The sequence below is a fragment of the Symphodus melops genome (assembly GCF_947650265.1).
Source record: "Symphodus melops genome assembly, chromosome: 5".
Classification (NCBI taxonomy): domain Eukaryota; kingdom Metazoa; phylum Chordata; class Actinopteri; order Labriformes; family Labridae; genus Symphodus; species Symphodus melops.
Window position 1 is genome coordinate 24196639 of NC_136695.1, and position 24475 is coordinate 24221113.

At 41.2% G+C, this 24475-nt stretch overlaps 4 protein-coding genes across 4 annotated transcripts; 2 read left to right on the forward strand and 2 right to left on the reverse strand.

Annotated features, from left to right (window-relative positions):
- Window positions 1-52: 52 nt before the first annotated feature.
- Window positions 53-5673, reverse strand: ppp1r8b (protein phosphatase 1, regulatory subunit 8b). The gene is made up of 7 exons (XM_079344256.1): window positions 5548-5673; window positions 4985-5045; window positions 4475-4628; window positions 4074-4291; window positions 2704-2848; window positions 2392-2456; window positions 53-1973 (listed from the first exon to the last, which is right to left on the reverse strand). Exons 1-7 carry the CDS (start codon window positions 5604-5606, stop codon window positions 1620-1622), a joined length of 1056 nt encoding a protein of 351 aa, XP_079200382.1. The 5' UTR covers window positions 5607-5673; the 3' UTR covers window positions 53-1619.
- Window positions 5162-13258, forward strand: themis2 (thymocyte selection associated family member 2). Its single transcript, XM_079344248.1, has 7 exons — window positions 5162-5436; window positions 6987-7107; window positions 7487-7627; window positions 7717-8142; window positions 9943-11159; window positions 11393-11507; window positions 12066-13258. The coding sequence occupies exons 2-7, from the start codon at window positions 7005-7007 to the stop codon at window positions 12176-12178; spliced, it is 2115 nt and encodes a 704-aa protein (XP_079200374.1). The 5' UTR covers window positions 5162-5436; window positions 6987-7004; the 3' UTR covers window positions 12179-13258.
- A 378-nt stretch (window positions 13259-13636) lies between these two features.
- On the reverse strand, window positions 13637-20051 carry rpa2 (replication protein A2). Its single transcript, XM_079344257.1, has 9 exons — window positions 19895-20051; window positions 19630-19724; window positions 19318-19419; window positions 18486-18599; window positions 17151-17225; window positions 16834-16950; window positions 15872-15997; window positions 14973-15067; window positions 13637-14094 (listed from the first exon to the last, which is right to left on the reverse strand). The coding sequence occupies exons 1-9, from the start codon at window positions 19905-19907 to the stop codon at window positions 14007-14009; spliced, it is 825 nt and encodes a 274-aa protein (XP_079200383.1). The 5' UTR covers window positions 19908-20051; the 3' UTR covers window positions 13637-14006.
- Window positions 20052-21061: 1010 nt separating this feature from the next.
- Window positions 21062-24474, forward strand: smpdl3b (sphingomyelin phosphodiesterase acid like 3B). The gene is made up of 8 exons (XM_079343675.1): window positions 21062-21544; window positions 21646-21859; window positions 21995-22092; window positions 22281-22424; window positions 22538-22707; window positions 22957-23137; window positions 23291-23424; window positions 23580-24474. Exons 1-8 carry the CDS (start codon window positions 21484-21486, stop codon window positions 23940-23942), a joined length of 1365 nt encoding a protein of 454 aa, XP_079199801.1. The 5' UTR covers window positions 21062-21483; the 3' UTR covers window positions 23943-24474.
- Window position 24475: the final 1 nt, after the last annotated feature.

Here is a 24475-nt window from a genome sequence, read left to right on the forward strand (position 1 = left end):
TCTCCGAGATGCTTCCATCAAGGGTTTCAATGGCTGAATTAAGTGTAAAGGCTTTTGAGTCAAAAGTAGTTCATTTTTTATTTACAGGAATAAGAATACAAAATTCACGCTCCCACAAGGGCAAAAAGTCATCAGCAGATGGTGAAAGTGAACCTCCTCGACGTCCTTTTATTTCCACCCTTACACACGATCTTAAGATTCTATGAAATGGCCACAGGAGCTGTGATGTCACACTGACATTAGAGTCTTTACAGAAAATATGTATGAATTTAGTATCAACTTCGCATTCTCCAGAAAGATACCAGCCCTATGTTTTTACATCAACATTGACTGCTGAACTGCCAAGGTGCCAAACTGACAGAAACCTGTGGTTTAACATTTTCATAGAAGACCACAATCCGCCCCCCCCAAGTCAGATTCCGGCTGAGGAGTTTTGATCACTGTCCTGGATTTACCTTTCATACTTACCTTACAAGGTTTTCTGCGTCTGTGCAAACACAGTTCCTCAATCTCAAATCAGTCCAGGGTAAAACAGAAAAAAAAAAGATAAACACTCTTTCAGCTGCCCTGCCCTCTGTTGCAAGTGGATACGCTAACATGCTACTTGACCTTCAAATCATACTGACAGTAATCAAGTCCTTTCTTTTTTTTAAACTAGCTTTTAATTGTGCTGCAAAGTTGGTATTTGTTAATGTGCTGCCATTTAAATTCTGCTTTACTGTTATTACTAATGAGAGATGCATCTGACAACATTGACAACTGTAAGATCCTTGTATTTACAGTCTACTGGTGCCCAACAGTTCATCAAAAGCCAAAGTCTGTTTAGATTAAAAAAGGATGGCTTTTTATATGCGGAACATACACTGAGACTTGTTCATGGGGTGCAACATGGTTTTTTTTTAAACAATGTTAAGATCTGTTAAAGTCTGCAGCCAAACGTTCTGTGCACAAGTCACCATCTAGTGACTCATAGGACAAATAAAAGACACTTCGGTTGATGTCATGTTGGTCAACTACATACATGGAAATGTTTAAGTGAGTCAAACACTTCATCACATTATATCAACAAGTTTGAAAAAAAATGAAAATCAGCCCTGTGTGTTGACAGAAACTCACTTCATGTCTCTGACCTTTTCTCACCTCTCACAGTAAAATCTCTTAGAAAAAGTACTTTTTTTTTGTCAGTCCTTTGACGGCATTATCAAAATACTGGAGTGACAAAAACCAACTGTTCAAACTTGCTTCGTACAAAAGAAATCCAACTTTACACCTCAACACATCCAAACAAAAAACAAGAGGGCCATCACATCCGTGTAGACTGGGACTCACTGATAATGTCAATGCTAACAGTAGGCCATAAAAAGTTGGATATGGTTTCTTTGCGATAAAGAACATCAGACATGACCAGATTCTGCTGTACCCAACTGCTGACGTCATTAATGTCCATGGGGTGCTGTGGTGTTTTCCTGTGATGACAACGAGAAGCACAACCGATAAAAAAAAAATAAAAAAAAACAAAAACAAAAAACATTTGGAAGCGTTTGACTCCGCCCCCTGCCAGGTCACAGTCCCTGATGTATCCGCCGGTAACCTGAGAGTCAGCGGCTTGAACAAACCGGTTAGATGAGTAGTGAGGGGGTGGGTTTCTTTCCTGGCCAAGCCTCTTTGGCGTACTTCTTTTTGCGGGGCTCGTTGAGGGTCTCTGGTAGGTAGGGGGCTGTGACAGGGGTGGGGTTGAGAGTGACGGGGGGCTGTGGAGCATCTGGGGCCAGGTCCACCTCTGGGGCTGGATTGGGGAAGGGCAGAGGGAGCCCTCCCTGCATAGCAGCACCTCCTGGGGCACCTGTAGGCTGGTTCTCATGACTGGTGGGAGGCAAGTCACCATAGAGACCACCGCCCAAGCTGTAGCTGTGGATACGCTTTGAACCAATGTCATCGAGACCAAGACTGTTAAGGCCCTCTGATCTCCGTTTCTGCAGAAGGTGTAACAAAGCATTAACTATTAATTACAACTTCAGCAGCTTGGCATACTATACCTGACTGCCACTTTTAGACACCACTAGTTAGTCTTAGTGTACGAGAGGCGGCCAAAGTATTTTCATTTTTTAATCTGTGTAAGATCGTCATCCGGGATCAGTGAGCGAGAGGGCAAACTCCCTCACTCCTCTTCAGTGTGATAACCTACAACACCCGTCTTAGATTAAAACAGACCTGACCATAACGATAATACTGCTGTAATGCTCACCCACTGACCTAGACAGACCAGTCATTGATTGTCATTACAGATAGCACTGTGACTAGAATGCTTAACACAGCAGTTCATCATAGCTCAAATGTTCAGCAGCTGAATCAGACTTTTTTTTTTTTTTAAACGACAAAACGGAGGTTTACCTTTATCGGGACGACGGCCGTCTGCACCATATTTCTAAAGCGTCCCACCGAGGGGTCGATGTCCTCTGCAAGGATGTCAGGGAAAAGAAGGTTTAACACTTTATTTGCATTTCACGTCTTTAAAAGTAGAAGTGCACGTTGCTTAAGACAGATATTCACGTGGACAGTAAACAGCATTCAAGAGAAGACTTAATGAACTGAAACCAAGGAGGACTTCTAGGTTACATGTTGGAAACACATTCCTCCAATTATCATCAACAAACAGGATGTCTGTCAGTGACAGATCAGAGTTGGTTTCCCTTTGGTTTGTACCTGGGTTAATGATGGAGTCGTCCTCATTGAACGTTACCCGAGAGTTCCTCCGTTTCCTCTTCGGCCTCTGGATTTCTAGGTTGCCCTCCTCGATGGTCAGTAGGGAGATGCGCTTGTTGTGGGCTGTGTTGAACTCTGTCAGGTTCTGGCAGGTTGCAGACAGCAAAAAAAAATAATAATAAAATGTGTGTAATGTGTTTGAATTTGAGATCCAGTTAAAATATGTAAATGATGCACTGAATCTAAGTTTATCTGTGATCTGTTCGCATCATCCCCGCTACAGTTCAGACTGCGTGTGATCAGGCGCAATTCACACTGAGTACAATACATTCACTGCCAATAAATCACTACGCAGACTCTCAGTGAAGAGAGAAGTGTTGGAGTAGCGTGCAGAGGTCGTGGATCTGCTCTAAAAATGTCAAGTCGTTGCTTTGTTCACATTTTGATTTCAACACAGAAAAGAAATGTAAAATGTTATTTCCACATATAGGACAATTGATCTACTCTCAGCACGCCTGCATTAATCCTTCACCTAACTATGTGTAAACACTCTCTGTAGTATAATGTAATGTTGTGCCACAGCCTGTAGTCTGTAGCTGTACACTCAGCCAACACACAAGAGCCAGAGAATTAACACGCAGCACTTCTGTTTCACCAGCAGAGGGTGCTATATGGACTACAACAAGCATTTTCAGTCTCCGGTGTCAAGTGGTGATGCACTTAAAAGAACTACTTTCCCAGTGTAGGACTATCGTGTCTTCCTTATGCTGTAAATCTCTCTCACAAATGTTTGATAAGTGCGACTAAGGGTTCAACACAATAAGTATATACATCTATCAACAATACATCACTACTGATTCTTTATCTCCCTGATATCAGACCCAAAAATTCCACATCAGTCAGGCCCCAATATAAACACTATATGTAAATATATATGTAGTTGCTGCAGATTACAGAAACTGTATAGAAGGAGTTCTGTATTGTGTTTGTACTGTTGAATAACAAAGTCAGGTTGTAATGAATAATAATGCAGCTTCTTACAAACTGTTGTCCTAAAAAAAGAAAAAGAGAGTTCAGGTCCATCTGTCTGCTTGTATGATGGTTTGGATTGCAGCAGTATGTAGGCCTACAATGAAGAACGACGAGGATACACTCTGTGTGATCTATCTTTTATAGCCCTACAACACACTAGAGCAGCAAAATATCCAGCAGCACTATGCAGCTAACTTACAAATGAAAAAAAAAAAACGCAAGTGGATCAAAACGCATTCAAGACAGTGTTTTAAAACAGGTCAAGACATGAAATGTGGAAGTTTTCATGTGTTTCTGAGAATATCTACATATAAATAAATAATAAAGACTAAATGTACCTCCAGCTCTGTCTCTTCCTCTGGAAGCCCAAGCAGTCCTTTCAGCTCTTCGTCTTCGCCCGTCTTGCTGTCTCCTGTCCCAGCTGTGCCTTGGGTTTGGGGTTTCTCTCTGATGGTGTAGGTCCGCGTCGAAGCCCCGAAAGATATTGTCGAGTCTATGGGAACTTGTTGAGGCTTGTGAGCCTCCAGGCGGATGTGTCCGAGGAAAGTACCGTGAGCTACAGCAGCAAAGAGACAAGAAAAGGGGCATTGTAATATGTGAGATCTAGCAGAGAGCATCTCTTGAATATTTTGTTGTGATGAGGACTTAAACTCATTATTTACTCAAACATTTCCCAATGAATTAAAACATCGCTTCGTCTGGTAAACATCTTTTTCTGGTATTTTGAAGGAAGTCTTACTGCTGTTGAGGTCAATAAGAAAGACCCTCTTCAGGTGTTTGTGATAGACCAAGGCTGCGTGGACACGTGAACAGGACTGATGGTCGATGGTGAAGTCACACCAGTCTGGGTTCCTCCCGAACAGATAGTACTTCTTTTCATCTATGATCAGTTTCTAAAGAGAGAGGAACACGTTGAGTTAAAAACAACATCCTCACATCGACTGACGATAAAGTCAGCAAACAGTCTGCAAAGTGTCTGTGCCTTTGAGCCATAACTTAACAGTGCTGCTCCCCACTGAAAAGCTTAAATCTCAGGGCTGAAGCTGCTCTCGCACCGTGTGAAGCCGTGCAGTCATAGACGACCCCAGTGTGCAAAACATCTGGGACCAGGTGGACTGCCAGGCCAGTATCTGGTGCGTTCAAGGACCAACACTGCTATCCATTACATGCATCAATATGAGTGTACAATAACATAACTAATAGAAAAAAAAAGGAGGGCTTGGATCAAGATATCCAAGTTTCCAGATACCTCCATCAGTTTGTCTCCCTTCATCACGTCTAGATGGAGACCTGGGGGAGGCTTGCCTGCCCTGAAAAACAACATTTGGAGAAAAATTTCAATAGAGAATATACTTTAAATGTGGTTAATAAAGTAGTTTAACACATTGTTTAGTTTCTTTCATTTTGCGGAAAGATTTATATTAATTGAAAACAACCTTTTTGTATCGTTTCACAGTTAGCTCATGGTCATCTTCTGCGAGAGAAACGCTATCTAACACGTTAATACTACACTACAGTACTACCCATCATACTGAGTGTCTTCTCTATGTCCCCGCCTGCATTCTTCCCTTTAAAACACACTAAAAGCACAACACACAAAGCATCAACTTTAAAGAAAATCTCATTAGTGCGTGAACGCAAGCGTTGGATAGTTAGCATGCTCGGTAGCTATGTTGCTAATACTAGCTGCGGTGACTACAGGTGAGTAAAGAGGATTTTTCTTTTATAAATGCAGAAACGTTGTTCTGCTCATTCACATCTAATGTTGCATGAAACGTCAGTATTGTAACTTTAACACGTGAATTTCCTCACCATGTTGGACAATCAAAAGGAGGGGGACCGGGACCCTCTTTGCTTATTTTAGTCGCCATCTTGCCGTGTCTTATCGACGCCGAGCTGCATGCTGGGTAAACGTCGCACTGGGTATGAGTTGTGTTGGAGTTGTAGTCCTGTAATCATTTCACGTAAAACTGCAAAATTACACCTCTTAATGAATGTAGCAGCATATTTTTAAGAGACACATATGATAACTAGACTGTTTTCATTGGGTTGATGAAGTGAGGTGACAGAATCCATGGTCAGGTCCTGAAAGAAACACTAGAGGTCCCCAGATATCTGACTCACACAAGTTGTGTGCTGAGGGAAAAGAGGTTTGCCTTGTGTTTGGATCTAGTTGCGCGTTGTTTAAGAGCGTTAATAAATCAAATTTTCATTGCCATATTACACATAATGAGTTCTGTTTTCTTGCCTCTGCAGTCCTCTTAGAATAGTTTCCTCTTCTTATAGTGGGCTAGGAAATAAGTTGGGGGTGTATGATTTTTTGACAATGTGTGGCACATTTTAAACAGTCTTAAAACCAAGGTGGATCATGGAAAAGTTGGGGGAAACCCCTTTAAGAGGTTAAACCAGCAGAACAAGCTGTTCTGACTGCTGCTGTATCAGGTTATTCGGAAAGTGTTGTGGTCAGTAGCTGTGAGGGGCCTTCGCATCATGCAACAGAGGTGGGATGAGTCTTCACAGTGCTGATCTACTGAAGGAAGTGACTGAGGGAGATATGTTTTTTCTATTGTGATGTAGTATGACAGAACACGGGGTGACTTCCTGTAAGAAGGAGTTAGATTTATTTAGAGAAAAAAAAGAAGCTACAGTCACTAAAATGTAATTACCCCACAGGGTGAAAAATGGCCTCCCTGTCAAGTGACAACCAATATTAAGCTTTTATTAATTAAATTATTAAGCTGTAGAAAGGAGGACACATTCTATTCTGTCTCAGAAAATATACACAATGTAACTTTGCTTTTGACCAGACGACTAATTCAACCATTTGTTTTATGTGAAGAACTAAATGGAGGGTGTTGGTTATGAAAGGATAAATGATTATATTCTTTTGAAATATTATTAGGTTATCTCTTTGAATGTCATGTTTGCACATTAAGTATAGCCCACCTTTCCATGTTATATATATATATATATATATATATATATATATATATATATATATATATATGGTCACTGTCCACATCTCCATGTCTATATATCACATTTTCAGTCATCTGCAGGATAAGAAGTCAACATTTTCAACAACTCCAAAATATAACAACTTCTTAGCTTTGTCCTCAGTCTGTGAATGCAAGCATTGTGCAAAAGGCTTCTGTCACTTCCTCATTTGCTTCTGCGGTTTTAGACAGAGAACACGTCTCCCTTTTATGCTGCTCTTGTCAGTCGCACGCTGCATTCTTTTTTGCTCGCAGCTCACAGAGGCAGCAGTGATGGCAGGCATGACTGCTTTGCCACTTCAGCAGCTCATTGCTTCATTGGACAACACTTGTCTTCCAAAAATTCTACAAGTTTGCTCTGGAGTGTATTTCCAAGGTAGGATTTTTATTGTCCCATTCACTTTGAACCGAAGCTTTGAGTGCAGATGAGGACAGAGAGGATAAGAGATTACTTGAGTTCAGATCACTCCAAAAACGTTTATGTCAGCTGTTATATTTTGTGTTGGTGCATCAATTTTGTGTTTATCTAGTTATATAGCGTTTGTTTCTGTTTCCCTCTCTTCCTCAAATGTGCCATTTCAAGTAGTTTCATTACTTACTGTTAGAATAGAGAAACAAGAAAAAATAGGGTTCATATTATTGTGTAAATGCTTTGAAAAGCAAAAGAAACATAAAAGCTTAATTTATCTGCTTATTAATGATGTTTTATACTCATGTTTTGTTCTCTTTGTCTTCATTGTTTACTTTTGTTTTAGGGTCTATATATGAACTTTCCGGGAGTGAAGTGTGCTTTTCTACAGGGGATCTAATAAAAGTCATTGACATTGAGCTCTTATCTGTATGCTGTGAAGACATCAGCAACAATGAGAAGTTTGAGCTTCCCATCAACTACACAGGTCGGTCTGAGCTGTAGATCAGATTCTCATGAGAAGAGACAGGGTATATGTTTTGTAGCTGAGCACTGACACTTGTTACTGTTTTTCAGGCTTGTTCAAAGTAGTTCCGGAGGAGATGCCGTACAGTTCAGTGGAGGAGATGTTAAGCATGAGGCCTGTGGGCCTTGAATCCTGCCTTCCCTTCACTTTCACCTGCAGCTCCAAGATGACCCTGGGAAATTTCACACTGGGGGCCGGGAGAGCTTTGACAGTCCTCTCCATTGAGCGGCGCGAGGGCAAGGAGAATCAGGTGCGTTGCCACGTTCAAGGGCAACAGGAAGCCTCTGCAGAAGTGTGTATCCCCCTCTCTGCCCAAGGGGAGTTCAGGGAGTGTGAGAGCAAGGAGTGCTTCACTCTGCAGGAGATCATGTCTTCGCCCTGCCTGCGAAGTCGAAGGTTTCGATTTGTCAACACAACCAAGTGGAAACAGCCACTTATCCTCAGTCCAATATACGAAGTCCGCGGCATCATGAACTGTGAGTATACGCCAGTGTTCTTTTTACAAGAGTTACATAGATTTGACCTGTTGAATGGAATTGATAACGTTTTTTTGGCTCATTGGTATCCTTGGTTATCCATCAATGAGAAGGTTAGCGGTCTGATACCCAGCTCCTATAGCCACATGTCAAAGTATCTCTGGGCAAGACACTGAACCCCAAATTGCAACTAGAGGCACTGCAGACAGCATGTGAATGTGTGAAAATACTAATGGGCACTTTGTGAGGCAACCTCTGCCATCAGTGTATGATTGTCCGTGTGAATGGGTAAAGGTGATATGTGGCGTTAAAGCAATTTAATTAGTGGGAAGACTAAAAAAGGCGCTCAAAAATTACAAGTCCATTTAATAATTTAATTTAATTTACACTTTATTAATCCCACGAGGGGAAATTCGGTTTTTACACTCTGTCTAAGACACACATAGGCCGAGATACACACTCATGCACAAACAGGGTTCTAGTGACATGCATTAATGGAGAGGTCTCAGAGTGAGGGGGCTGCCCACAGCGAGCGCTCCAGAGCAGTTTTGGGGTTCGGTGCCTTGCTCAGGGGCACCTCGGCAGTGCTCAGGAAATGGACTGGCACCTCTCCAGTTACCAGACCAGTTTCCGGACTTGGTCCGTGCCGGGACTTGAACCGGCGACCCTCCGGTTCCCAACCCAAGTCCCTACAGACTGAGCTACTGCCGCCCTAGACTGAGCTACTGCCGCCCTTACCATTCAAATATTGCATTGAATATGATTATGTAGTACTTGCACTTAACTTATGAGTTTTCAGGTTTTCCTCACCACATTTAAGAGGCAAATATATTTTAACAATGAAATTCTTTGGGGGGGATTTAGTTGTTTTTTTTTACTGTAGTGGCAGCGAGAGAAACTGGTCAGTTTGAGGTTGAAGGTATAGATGTACAACTCGAGGAGATTAGGCGTACGGTGAGAGGATGGGTGGTGAGGTGCCAGTGTTCGTCTGCAGGAAGCACAGGCATTAACGAGAGGACACAGAGAATCCTCTCAGATTTTCACCTGCAGGTCAGCCACTTGAAAAGATGATTGATACGCAACTGGCTGGGACAATCTGGCAATGTGGATGACGAGAACTGTGGTATAATTATAGTGGCAGGTAATTAGGTGATGAGCATCAAGTGTGTGTGCAGGGAGCGCCAACATCCCTGAAGCCACGCCCATCCCCTGAAAAAACAACCAGGGAGACCCCATCAAAGGCAAACAAAGACTGATAGCAATTACAATGTGCTAAATTAGACCACAAGCATCAATAAAAACTAATAAAAGTATTTAAAAAAAAAGGAAAGTACAAAAAAGCCTACAGAAAATTAAAGGAAAAGGCAGCCAATAAAAGTGAGATTCAAGACGATTGCAGCCACAGCTCTTTGGCTGGAACTGCAAAAAGGCTGAGTCACCTTTTTTGAGCAGTCTAAATGTAGCAACCAAGAGTACGGCTCTGCTGGAGCATCTCAAGCAGCGGTCAGGCTCTTGGGGGATAAGCAGCTCACAGAAGCATGCTGAAGACTGGCCGTTTGAAAACAAGCAGCACAATCTGGAAGTCATTTCCAAAACTCAAAGGTATCAGAGCTGCGACAGGTCTATTGTGGTCACTTCCAACCAGTCAAAAGTCCTCCCTTTCCCTTTTGACAAGTAGCACTTTTGCTTCCAGTAGAGTAATTACATCACTTATATACTGTACAATTGTTTTGGTTCATTCTATGTTATCAGGTGTTTCTATTAATCATTCTAAAATCCTCTCTCTCATTTCTTCTACAGTGAGGAAGAATGTGTTGAAGTTTCCCTCCAGCTTAGAAGTGGATGTGGTCGATGTCACCGAGCTGAGTCTGGATGTGAGTTTTGTGAGCCCGCTCACTCTCACAGAAGTCTTATCCCAGCCACATGAATCTTTCCCTGCAGTGGTGGAGATATTGGAAAGCCCTGACAACCTCTCTCTGTTCAAGAGCAGCTGGCTGCCCGAACTCAGCAAGGGAAGGCACCTGGTCTTCCATAAGACAGGCACCTCAGCCTTGGTTTTATTATCCAGCATGAAAAGCAGAAAGACACAGCAGTACTTTTTAGTTTCCCAGCAATATGGTGGAAGATTCCGGAAAAAGCCGAGGGAGTTTGAGTCTGTGTACCAGCTTTATGTCGCTTCGATCAAGATCCCGGGACTGAAAGTCAGTGTGACAAGGAACTTTGAGGAGGTGGAGGAAGAGGGGCTGCCTGCTCTCAGTGTGGGAGAACAGCTGGAGGTCATTCGCTGCGAGAGGATGGTGCTGCCTACTGAAATCAAGGGACAGAAGCAGTCAGTTGAGGCTCTTTTGTGCCAGCGCCTTCAAGAGCCAGATGACGACGATGAGGATGACGACGATGAGGATGATGAAGAGAAGGTCAAGCCGGAGGATGAGAGAGAGGAGGTTTTTCTTCCTCTGTACATGCAGGGTAACTTTGTGGAAGTTATCACTGATAACAAGAAGTACAGACTCAGGGACCTGGGGAAGGAGTCTAGTTTGCCGCTGGATGTTAAAGTGGTGAGCCGTGATACTGAACTTGAGACTGATCCGCTGGTTGGGTTTCAGTGTCTCCGAATAGAGGGGGCTATGTTAGAGCCCATCATCCAGGCCAGCCTTCTACACAGGCCGGACCACTGTTTTGAAATCCCAACCAAGTGGCTTACTATGTCCGTCTCTTTTACCAAAGATCCCCTTCCGTGGCCCTGCGGTGAACCACCCAAATGCCGCGTGGATAGAGTTACAGAAGTGACGGACCGGTTCTTTTATGAATTTCAAAAACATGGGGACTCAGATGCAGCACCTCCACCTCGACCGCCAAAGCGGAATCTGTCTTCTTCACAGTCTTGCAAAAAGTCCAAATCGTCCAAGAAGCCATCCAAGGCAGACAAAGCCAAACATCGTGCAGACAAAAGCATCCCAACCAAAGAGTTTGCTGATTTGACTTTGACAAAAAGAAGGCCCCCAGCTCCCCCGCCTCCAGTAAGTGAGACTTCTCATGCATGTTTTGCATGCACACATACTCTAGAATCTATTCTTTTCTGTCATGTTTCTCTGTAAGCTAACAGTCAAAGTTTAAGTAGATTTTCTCACATTGTCAATTGCATGAGATCTCAGACTGGTGAATATGCAAACACAAGAAGCTTCCTCTTTAAGTCGTGGTGAAATAAGTCATCTGTGTCATAAATAGTTTGTTTCTTATCATTCCTGTGCAGCATATTTCAGATAATCAGCCTCCTCCACTGGCTCCCCGTAAGCACTCTGCACCTGAAATGAAAACCAAGGCCCTGCCAAACACTTACGTGCAAAGGGAGGAGAGGAAGCAAAACGGTGAGCATTTATCTGCAGACTGAACCGTCCAGGTTTCAGCCACACCCACAACATTGCCCAGAAAATGTTGGCGTTATCTTGAAAGGACCTGAGCAACAAAACTATCCGACTCCCGCTGTGGCACTCAGCCTGAGACAAAAGTTTTGATTTTCAATTCTTAAAAAGAAGTCAGAAAATGTACTAAATAAAAGATGTCACTTATTAGCACAGCTGCTTTTAAGAAAAGCTGCTGAATGTTGGATATGTATTTTTGGAGTGGATATATATTGTTCCAACGTTGGAATTTACTTCTTTTTTTAGCTGACAATATAAATTTGATATAACTACCATTATGACTTCTGTTTTGTATCAGTTTCACATCCAGGACTATTTATTTCTGCTGTGATGATCCACTTGGTGTGACTTATCTGTAACAAAATGAGGCTTTATCACACTATTTCAGAGATCTGTGTCAGGCTTGGTCCCTGTTTGATATAGATTTTTGTCTTTTGATGGAATAGTTCAGTTTAGAGTTTTACTGATCTGTAAACCAAAACATCTCTCCCCCCTTTCTTTCAGTGCCGATGTGTGAAGTGGAAGCAGACGTGGACAGCGACCACGACTATGAAACCATGGATGAGTCTTTGATGGACATGATGAAGACAGCGCAGGAGAGTGTCGTATTCTATTAACACATTATGCCAAGCTGCAACAGCCAAGTATCTCATCGGGACAGTGTGAAAAGAATTCAGAAATCACCGTTTTTTAAGCTTTTCTATGTTGAGCAATCTTAGACTTTCATATCAAGGCACTGTTTTATATTCAGACTCTACAGTCTAACCAAGCAAACTATACAGAGGAGAGGTTTTGATGACTTGAAACAAAGTAGAGAACAGTTTCAAAGCACTGATGACTTTGTTAAACTGGAAGGACAACAAGGCAGATGAATGAGGGGGACATCATTCAGTTAAGGGGGCCCTCACAATGATTTCATATCAAGGCCACATCTCCCTGTTCATCAAAAACATGGCACCCCTGCATCTTCGGTCTTCATTCATCGACTGTGTATCTCTCTGCTTGAGCCACATTGTTGTTTTTTTGAGGCATTATCGGCTCTAGCTGTGCTGTGTACTTCAAACAGTTGCTTCTGATGCACTATGGCTGTGTTGTGAAATATGTGTAGGACATTTGTATCCAAACTTGTAAGAAAGAGGTGGTAATGTAACTTGTAAATCGACGTGTTTATTACGAAGATGAAGTAGAGTTAAAAATGACCTGAGAATATTTTTTTTTTTATATAAAAGGCACTTAAATGAACGTCAGACTGGTTGTATTGGATTCTACAGGCACTTGGTTTTCACACTCATACAGCATACTCGCAAACTCTAACAGAAATAGCTTGTCTGTCATTTGTTTTTACACAGCAACAGTTTTAACCACAAAAAGCAAAATGGCAGAGCTGCAGCTTTTCCACCCAAACATAGACTTCATAGCTAGTAGAAGCAGAAGTTCAACTCGTCGCTGGGGCAAATTAATGAACCGAGAGCACATGAGGATACTACACGTCATCTCAAATCCTGTTTATTTTTGTCACTGAAACAGCATGTTGTTGGCGTGCTCTACGTGTATACGCTGTGGACTGGCAGGATGTTGAATTAATGAAATAATTATGTTTTTTTGAGCGTTCTGATGTGGGGACATGGAGAGCTAACAATCATTCATATTTAATATTGCTATTTGTGATAAGTTTAAATAAAAAGAAAACATTCAAATACATATTTTTTGGAGTATAATTTTTTTTACTATATCAGACCAAAAGAGTAGCTTCATTCAGTTTATTATGAGATTATACAAATATGATCAGGCATGATAAACTGAAGCAGAAACACAGCTGAATGTACACAAACTGAAACTTAACATATCAGTGTGACCAAAAGACTGAAGCTACACTTCAGTTTGTGGTTTGTGGTGTAAATGTCGATGAGCCATTTCTATTGTTTAAACCTGAACACATTTGCGTATTTGTTTCTATCATGGCATTGTAGGCGATGTAGAGCTTTTCTAAATACAAAGGGATTGAATAGTTCCACACTCGGCTCATGGACTTTAGTGTGGTGTTATTCAAAGTGTATCTGAAACAGAAGATGTCCTTTAGGTTTCTGTATTTTTTTTTTTATTACAGAGACAATAGTGAAACTGAGTGCTTGTGTTCCAAATGTTTTAAAAGTACAAAACGCTTTAGAAAGAAAAGGGGGAAATGCAGAGTACTTGTTCAGACACTGTCAACAACTCTTTCTCTAACTGCACCACCTTTGGGATTCAAGAGTGGCTGAAGTGTCTTCAGGGACGCAGGACGTGTTAACCCCACCAAACGTTAGCCACACTGACCACAGAAACTAAAGCGAGACCACTTGCAGGTCTTTCACTCAGCTATAACGTAGTATCAGTTAGCTTTGTGCTATAAAAATCTATATAATCAAAAAAACAAACAAAAGATAACCCGACAGGTGCTAAGGAGATTTATTCATCGTTGTCAGTTGATTTGTAATGGTCTTCATCAATGGTAGAAAAGATGTGCCCTTCATTGCTGAGGAAATCGACTGCTTGCCTGAAAGAGAACAAAAGAGTTGTTTTATTTCCAATTGTGCTAACTTTTTAACTCATTCAATTTGAACAAAAAAATGTGAATAAGAAAATAGTAAAACGGACGTTTCAAGTTTTCTAACTAAGTAAAGACGATTCTCATACTGTGTCGTTGTTCTGCAGAGATGTGTGAGGTTGACAGAGGAAGTTCAATACTGACATTAATAACTATTCAGAGGACACAACTCTACTATCAACTGAATCCTCAAACAGGCTCCAACATAGGACAAGGAAAGTGAATGTACTTGTGTGTGTGTATGTGTAGGAAACACTAAAATTTAAGGAATTATTACACAGAGTAAACTGTATTCGTGAAAGTGGACGACGTCGGACCAAAAAGATTAAAAATAAATAAATAAATAAAAGACGGTGTGTGAAATAAAAGGAGAGGTGTGAGCATAGTGAGCATCTATGCTTTTCTGAGGCTTCAAAAGCAGAAATACGTCCCTCTGAGGTGTTTAACATTCACCACAGACTGCAGGTTTCACACATCCTCTCATTGGTCATCCTGACAACTTAAATACACAGAGCAGATTGGTTTCCTGGAGAGCGCTCGTGGGTTTCTCCCTGCGGACCCCTTATCTTCGACACATGTACATAGAGATGAGCCTTCCTTTCATGCACCAGTTAATGTTAGACTGAGTGCTTTCAGATAAAGGAACTCTGAACATGAACAAACGGTGTCCTGATGATGTCTGTGGTTAAGCCAGCTTAATGTGACTCAGAGTCACATGAAAAAGAGAAATGAAACCAAAGTTAAACTAACTTTGAGAGGAGGCTGAATGGACAAATGATCGAATGCTTTGTTATCTTTTTCTTTTTTTTTTACAGAACACATCTTACTTTATGACAGCCACACTGATGCCACTCAGTCTCTGCTTGAGCTCCTGGATGCTGATGCCCTGTGCGTCTGGACAGCTCTTAATCAAACACAGCACCTGGACACAGAAAACAACAAACACAACACGTCATGAAAGAGCATCCTTCAAAAGAATTTCTTCTTGTTCTCAGTTGATTATTTCCTAGTACTTCATACTAGGAAACAAATAAGGAAGTTAGACAGTATGCAACACAAGGTTCATGTGTTTTCTCACAGTCCACGGCTGTTAGGAAAGATCACGATCGAGGCGCGGCTCCTTTCCCGTATTTGGTGTTCATCCGGCACATTTCCACACGCTGATAAATGGATGTGACAAACGTGTGAGCTTTAATAGTTTCTGTTTCTTTTCTGTGTCTATGTCACAACATGAACTCACCCTGTGTGTGTGTGTGTGTGTGTGTGTGTGTGTGTGTGTGTGTGTGTGTGTGTGTGTGTCATCAGATAACAGGGAGCATCTTTCAATACTCCATTATTAAAGATGGAATAATCCTTCCTGGTTCAGAATGTCAAAAACACCACCTCATCGCTGCATGTGCCCTTTAAGCAAACAGGAAGCATGTGTTTATAGGCTGTAATGAAACCATTATGGAAAGTTTATGTGGAAGCATTTCTCTATAAACAGAAGGCCCTTTCAAATGATGCTCTCTGCACCGCACAGAGCTGCATGGTAGCAATATTTAATAGAACACCGGCAACACTTTGAAGTGTATTTCAAGGTCGTGTGAGTTCACTTTGTCGGGAATTCAGAACTCTCCCTGATCCATTCACGTCTTGTACTTCGCTTTGTGAAGTTTGTTGTACACTTTGACGTGAGTTTGAGGACCCTCACTCAGTTCAGTCCAGACATGAACCACACGCTCACCTGGTTCTGATTTGGGCTCAGCCCGTTGTTCATCTCCACGGCGCCTCCATAGCTCCCTCCTGTGCTTCCTGTGTCAGCTCGAGACATGGCTGTGACGTTGCTGTTCATCCCTCCTCCAACAGCGGGCTGAAAGACAAACCAAGTGGTGATGACGCATCACATTTAGAAAAGTGATAAAACGTCGTTATGACAATGTGTCAACTGCGTGCAAGAAGAAAACGTCACATCAGGTTTCAAAGAAGCTGTCGATTTTGGTTACCAGACATGAACTCGAAGGAGGTGAGTTTATCAACATAGTGAGGATGTTACTCCCACTACTTATCTGATCAGGAGCCGGATTCACACACATTTTCTTCAGAAAAAAACTTCAGAAGATTCTTCAGAAAAAAAATGTGGGAAGTTCTTTAGAATGTTCTGACATGTAATTCTTGACTTCTTTATTTTCTTATGCAAGAACATCTCTGACACTGCAGAGCTCTACATAATAAACCTACAGTGTGTGTGTACTGTGGTGAAATCATTCACTCGAGGACTGAAATGTTATTTCCAAACTTTCTAATGAGCATTACACCAGTCTTACACCGAAAATAAAGGTGGCTAAAATGAACAATAAAAGTTAAGGCACGTTTGGTAAAACTGAAAATCCAAAAGGTTCGTCTAAGACGTGTTTGAATGAATTTAGAGGCTTACCTTTTCACTCTGTTGTACAAGTTTATTGTGATCTGAACGTTAAAATTAGAAAGAAATTTAAGAACCTTTTTTCTCATAAATGAGATTTTTTTATTCGTGAATATCAAATCTTCTTAACTTTTGAAGTTAAAGAAGAAACCAGCACTTATGACGTTTTTTTTTTCTGAAGAAGGTTTTGTGAATCCGGCCGCCGTACTTCAAACAGGACAACAGAATCACACCTCACGCTTGGCGTTTCAACTCGACGTTTAATGCTGCTAAACATTTCCTACCATGGTGTGGGATTTGTTGAGCGCCATGTGAGCTTGCACCACCTCCAGCATGTGTGAGGTGATCTCATTCATGTCCTCCAGAGGCCGGACGCTAAACGCCACGACGGATCTGTGGTTCTGTTGAGACAGGAAGTCAAAGACACATACACCCTCAGAAAGACTCACAGACGATTTTAAACACATGGCTGCTGTGCACATCCTCCTGAGGAGGGGGAAACGTTTCTGTATTTACAATGTGAAAGTTTTTAAACAACGTTCCAGGGGAACTGTTCTGAGCTGTTCCTGGGTAGAAGAGGACTTCAGGTCAGAGAACTCACCTGAAAGGAGCGCAGATTGCCGGAGACTTTGACATATGTGCCTGGAGGCAGGACAGTGCTGTCCACACCGGGGTCCTGTACAGAACACGAGCGTTAGCAAAAGACTTCAAGTGCTCAAAAGAAAGTGAACAACAACAAGTGATGCAACTTTAAAGAAGCTTTTTGCACGAGCTTATGTGGAATGAACCCAAGTCACACAGTGGACTTGATCTCACAGTCTTACTGTGAATCTGCAGTCTTTTTGCAGACATCTTTATTTTCAGCATTCGTTAATATGATGTGCGTGTGAACCAAAATGGCCTCTTGTTGATAAAGCTCAAACTGAGAAGTGAAATTCAAAGAGTGACTATAGTGGTGAGAAAGTTATTAATGACTGTTTACCATCACCATGCGATATCATTTGAAGAGGAAACCACCTGCAGTAAGGCATTTCACATTTTAAAATACTAATGAGCCAGTCTGCCGTCTTGACTGACCTTGAAGCTTAAATGTGTTCAGGGTCCAAAATTAACCGTTTCACTCACCGGTCAAAGCGGCAGGTAGATGAAAATAATCACAGGCCAAACATATTTCCCCCCCCCGCTAAAATAACATTGTGTTTTAGTGTTGCATACACATCAGTTACAGTCCATTCAACTGAGAAAGAGTTATGTTCTGTTCTGTCCAGATTTAAGTCACAGATTGAATCGATTTATCAGATCAGGAAACTGAGAAATCTAAAAAATATATTTGCTGGCCTTTATTTTTTAAAAAGTCCTCAGACTCCTCCTGCTCCTGTCTGAACCCCCCTTCCCCACATAACAGATTTAAAACTCCATCAGAGAATACATTATTATTCCACTAAAAGTTCTCTCTTGCATTAATTTTTGACAACATTCGACTCTTTATATAATCAGCAAGTTCATTATTAGACGTGACTCTCTGACTGCATTCAGCGTGCACACAGTGTTTCTAACTCAGAGCTGTTTAACAGAGTCTGAGTGGAGACGTTCACAGACTGAGACAGGACCTTGTTATCGTGTGAGCAGACACAGAGAGAGGGACTCGGTCTGAACCACAGACTGCGGGCTGATGCCGTGCGTGGTGGCAGGCGCTCCAGTGTGTGCGTGCCTGTGCGCACAAATGTTTTGTTGGAGTGTCAGTGTTCTCAGTCACAACAGCAGAGAGAGGAGCAGGGACAAGTAGATTCAGGCAGATACATAAACCGTGTTTAATACTCATGGCAGAGTCTTGATGACTTTTGGGTAAAACATTTTTTTTTAAATCTAGCTGCATTTAGCAGGTGTGAGTTTCAGACCCTGTATGTACTATATGTGCACAGGTCGAAGCACTGACCTCCGTGTCCACCCACTGCTTCACATCCATGGGGGCGCCGGTCATGTCATCCACCTTGTACTGGATGTTGGTCATGGATTTGTCTGTGCTCCGGATAACGCCCAAGATGGTCACCTTTGAATCAAAAGAAAAAGAAATTTTAATATTAAATAGGGATGAAAATCGTGACAAATTGATTCAGATGTGTCAAGATTTAAACTCAGAAAAAAAGAATCACAATAATATAGTGAACGTCAGCAGCTGTAGAGCGAAATTTTAAAATTGAGGAAGTACCACCATTTCTTTAAAATTGAGGTGCGGAAGCATTTTGACTTCCCCAAAATAGATTATTCAAAAACATCCACGTGATTTAAATAAAATACCAAACATTTAGTTGTTTTAACTTTCGAATCATGATATCCCAATCGTACTTTTCATACCATTGTAAATGTAAAGCCATCAGATGTGTCTGTTAGTTGGATAAAAATGCTATAAGCAGATCACTTCATCGTTAGATAAAACAAAATGCACATCTCTGATGAAAATTAACTCGTGTTTCAAGTCATTTTGTTAAAAAAAAGAAAAAGAAAAAAAAGAATGAGTGATTTCCACAAATAAGAAATAAATAAAGACCACTTTTATCTGCTGATGAATCAGTTGGTTGATTACTGACTTATATGACATCACAGGCGCTTAAAAGCTCTGCTGAGCTGTGATACACATTGTTCATGTCATGCCCCCCCCCCCCTTTTTTTTTTTACAGCAGAGGACTTTAATAATAACAAAAAATGCACCACTGAACAATGTTTATTGGTTGTGTTCTGAATAAAGTCTCAGCTCTTCTTTAGATTACCTGAGCAACTTCCACATCTCCCACTCTGAAGGCCTCATCAGCCTGAGCTGCAGACATCAGCTGAGATACCGTGCAGGGGATAATCTGGTTTGCACGAGTTCTCTGCAAATAAACACACAGTTTGAGGACTCAAAGGAATATGTGTGCACAGTTGGAGAGGTTTGGTTTGACACAGATTAATACGTAAACGACTCAAATATGAATCTAATCTATGATACTGTTAATTGATCAAAATTGATCAGCACAGGGTTATTGTTTATTATGAAAGGGTTTTTTTTGTATGAAGCTCTTGGGTAAGGTTGTATTACAAACCCCTTTCTTGTCTCCTCCCTGGGACAGGGACGGCGATGCAAATCCTCCAGGAGACTGCGTGTACCCTCCGACCGTACTCGTTGCATTGAACCCTCCTGAAAGAACGAAAAGGGTATCAACAGTTAAGACGACCAAAAATGTTTTGTCGACACAATAACAGAGCAAGGCAAACTCTGCAGTCAAGCTAATGTTAGCCTAAGCTGGGCAAAGTGAACAAGAATACAAAACCACCCTTAGAGCAGAACAGTGCAGAGACTAGACTCACCCTGATTCCACATTATGTGCAGCTCGTTAATAATTCAGTTAAATAAAAAAAATATAAACTGCTTCTGACAATGAAACAAGGATAACAGCTGCACGTTGTTGGTGTTGACGTCTTCCTTGGATAGTCCCGCGCGCCAAACTCAAGGTATAACGCATGCGCGTAGCAGAAGTCCCGCGAAGCCAACGCAGACGTCATGATCCATTTTGAGCCCTACTCTGTGCTTGTCAGGCATACTTTTCGCTCATGGTGAATTGAAATAGTAACTGTATAGCAAACATTTGTACCCCAAACTTTTGAGTGAGGCCCCCTAAGATACAATGATTGTCTTTGTAGCCCACATCTGGTTGAATGTATTGCTCTGGTCGGTTCTAGTTAGAACTGGACAACCTGATAGATATTACTCGGGGGTACACTTACGAAGAAAGTTGCTGCATTCGCATCATATCAAGATGTTTGATATAAATGAACATAGATCTATTTAGTTGAACCCAATTTGCAAAAAAAGGTGCAGTCCTCTTTTAATAGTGTTATAGTAGTATCGTATATCTCTTAGCAGGAAAGTTTTACGCGTAGATAATGATGATAATGGCATGAACATGTATGTTTGAAATATTTGTAGCCAAATCTAAAATATATAGACTATTCAGTACTGAACATCTTACTCCTTTATTAGTTATTAATAGTAATTTAACAGCAGTTAAACATAAACCACCTCGCAAGTTGCTATATTACAAGCTTTGCGTTCGCGTTTTGGAGGAACAAGCATCACCTGAAGGCAACATACAAGCCTTTAGCCATTTATTAATGCTGCATTCATGTAGTGTCGAACACATCGGAAAAACGAGTTTCCAAATTGCAAAAAGCACATGAACACCTGCTCAAGTCGGAACCAACAGTCTATGGAACCAACTCGGAAAAGAATTAAGTGCCCGACCTGACATCAGAATCGTCATCAAATGAGGTGGAGGGACATGGTTTTTTTGTATTATTATTATTTCTCGTATTGCACATCACGCTTTTTAATCTAATATAAGTTGTAACATAGACATTCACACTTCGACGCTGTTTTGTGCTGTTGTTATAATGGGCCTACTCTAAGTAGGAAAATGACTTTCAACTCGGATAATTGGACCATCCGAGCAGCACTTGAATGCAGCAGAATGCCACAACCTCCAAATGGGTGTTTCTTTAGATGGGCTATTAGTCAAATAAATATTGTATTTGCAGTTTAACATGAATAGAATCAAAACATGCATTAATATCTATTGTGGGGCCATTTAGGAGTAGACGCTGTTATTTCATTTATTGCCCATGCACATAAAAATAGTTCCTATCAAGTGATTCTGCACTGACGTTCCCGGATTCGTTTATTTGTAATGCCTTTTATGGTATTTTGAGGCCTCCACCTGATTACAGCTGCCACAACAACATGGAATACAATATAAAGTTCCTCATTTGTGCGGACCACCTTTAGGCCAAACACGCGTCATCAATTGCTTTCTTATCTTGCTTTGCCCTTTATAGACTTACCTCTCAAACCTCCTGGACGTGATTTTTGCCAGCTGTTTGTTTTCTTCAAAGACTTTGACATGTCCACAGTAAGGCTGCTCCTGTCTTGTCTGTTGTTTAAAGACACATTTGCTTTGTCAGGTATGTGCCCAAAATAACTTTTTTTTTTTATAGAAAAAATACAAAAACATTCTTATAGTGCAGGAACTTCATGCGCGCAATTACGCATCGTTTTTATCCAGGAACCTTCTGGCACATCACGGATCAGCACTTGGACCCAACATACAAGCTGACAGATAATCCTGAACTTGTGTGCGCATCAAGTGGCAAACGTCCTGCAGCCAATGCAGGGGCTTTTGGCGACTATGTTTGTGACTCACCATGGCACCTAATCAACTCGTCTGTGTATGCAATGAAGGATATTCTACCAGACCCGGATTTCATTGTATGGACAGGGTGGGTTGACGCATAAGGCTGATTGATTAATTAAGAAATCCAAATCTAACTGGCACAAGTGTATGTGCATGTTTTGTTCAAGAAACTATTGACCAGTTTCCCATCTCTATAGTACATTTTTGTATTTCTTATCAGAGATGATACACCGCATGTACCCAATGAGGATCTGGGAGAAGAAGCAGTGCTCCGAATTATAAGCAACCTTACCCACATCCTGAATCAAGTGTTTCCAAGTAAGTGTGAGGTGAAGGGGAATTATAGGCGCTTAAGGGAAAATTATAAGCTAATATAAAATATTATATTGTTACTAATATTTTATATTAACATATACTGTTTCCTTAAGCATTTATAATGCCTCCAATATTTTAAGCTAATATTTTATTTTAATAACAAAATATTTGGATAACTGATACTTCCTTAGGCACTAAAATATATTCTGCCTTGGGTAACCATGACTACCACCCTAAGAGCCAACTTCCTGCAGCCCCAAACCACATGTATGAGAGAATAGCAGAAATGTGGACGGATTGGCTGGATCCAGAATCCCAAAGAACATTTAAAAAAGGTCAGCAGAGACTCCTTTGGTACTAAAAGATTTATTTTGTTTATGCTTATCAAGTCAACACACTCTACTACTTTTTTCATGCATTTCCTTGTATATTTCTTTGCTTCCCAAAGGTGGATATTATACTGAAAGGCTTCTGAATCGAACCGGTTTTAGGATGCTGGTCCTCAATACTAATCTCTACTATGACCAGAACAAACAGACTGAGAACCTGGACGACCCAGCGGACCAGTTTAGCTGGGCAGACCAAGTTCTTACAGAAGCGGCCACCAACAAAGAAAAGGCAAAGCATCTCGTCTAAATCCATCTATGATGCCAGATGGGCAGTACTGTAAATCTTTTCTTGTGTAACGGCTGCCTATCCCTCTTTTCTTTTGGGCTGGTTACCAGGGTAAACAGGATGAAAACTTTCTATTTACATCCCCTCTAAGAGCAATAATGTCATGGAGACACTTCCTAAATCTGCATCCGGCCTTGCTAATAGATCAATTGCAATACTGTTTGCTAAATCTACAACTGTTTGTCTGCACAGGTGTACATCATTGGCCACGTTCCCCCCGGTTTCTTTGAGAAGAAGAGAAGTAAACCCTGGTTCACAGCTAAATTCAACAAACAGTACTTAGGTTTAATTCAGAAACATCACTCAGTTGTACTTGGACAGTTCTTCGGCCATCATCATACTGATACCTTCAGGATGTTCTATGACTCAGCGGGTAAGCTTAGACTTTAATTTCCACCAATGTCTGAGTTTTACTGTTTAATCTTGTGACTGTGCTGAACAACGTTTCTTAAATTAGGGAATCAACATTACACTATGGCTTATGAGATGTTGGTAATAAGAGGAATTGGACCTCTTGTCTTTGTAGGCTCTCCTGTCAGTGCAATGTTCCTCAGCCCTGGTGTCACGCCGTGGAAGACTACACTTCCTGGAGTCGTGGATGGAGCCAACAACCCTGGGATTCGTGTCTTTGAATATGACACCCAAACACTTCTGGTCAAAGTAAGTCAAAGATGTAACTGTGTAACTTCTTTTCAGAATCTTTTGGAACCCTTTTTATGCTGCAATATAACAAATGTTTTAAAGGCTTTACAAGCTCAACACTCTTGCTTAACCTTTTCATGGTTTTTGTTTCTGTTTTGTTCAAAAACACTCAGGATGTGGTGACCTATTACCTGAACCTGACTTATGCAAATGCAGCGGGGGAATGCTGGGAAAAGGAGTATCGCTTCACAGAGAGCTTCAGAGTCCCAGACGCTTCACCGTCTTCCATGCATAAGGCTCTGGATCGCATCGCTAATGACCGCTACTATCTACAGAAGTACTATGACTTTAACTCTGTCAGCTATGACCTGACACAGTGTGACAGCGACTGCCGCGTTGACCACGTGTGTGCAGTCAGAGAGGTAGACTTTGAAAGCTATGAACACTGTGTGCTAAAAGAAGGGGCAGCTGCCATTTACGGTGGGTTACTGTCTGTACTCTCAGTGGCTGTAAGTCTGGTGTTGGCAAATCACTGATATTTTTTTTATACTTTTAAAGGTTATAACTGAAGCATCAGGGAGTCGTTGGGTAGATACTCTTAAATTCATAATAAAAAACATTTAATATGTATTTTTAATGGTCATGTTTAAATTATATGAAATCTATGATGAAGTCAGTTAATGTATGTCCTTCAATTAGGAGGACGTAACCTTTGCCTCCAGTAATCTGTAGTGTGGCCACTTCTCCTTGGTTTGTTGGAAGTGATATTTAGTTTTCCAGTAAGTATACCCAATCCCTTCTGTTCACTGGATCTATTTCATAAAACAAGAGCTTACTAATAGTGTTATTTATTGCCTTATTAGCATAATCACAACAGTCAATCCGTTTATATCATTAACACTCATGTTCATACAACGTCGCAACAATTCAACCTGTTACCAAATATATGAGATAAAACTGAATGAGCTGGGTGCTGTAACGCTTGCTGTTATCTTGTAAAAACTATAAAACAATTTCATGAGCTTCAAATGAGTGCCAGTAAGTAAAGTCATGCTTACTGGACTTTGAG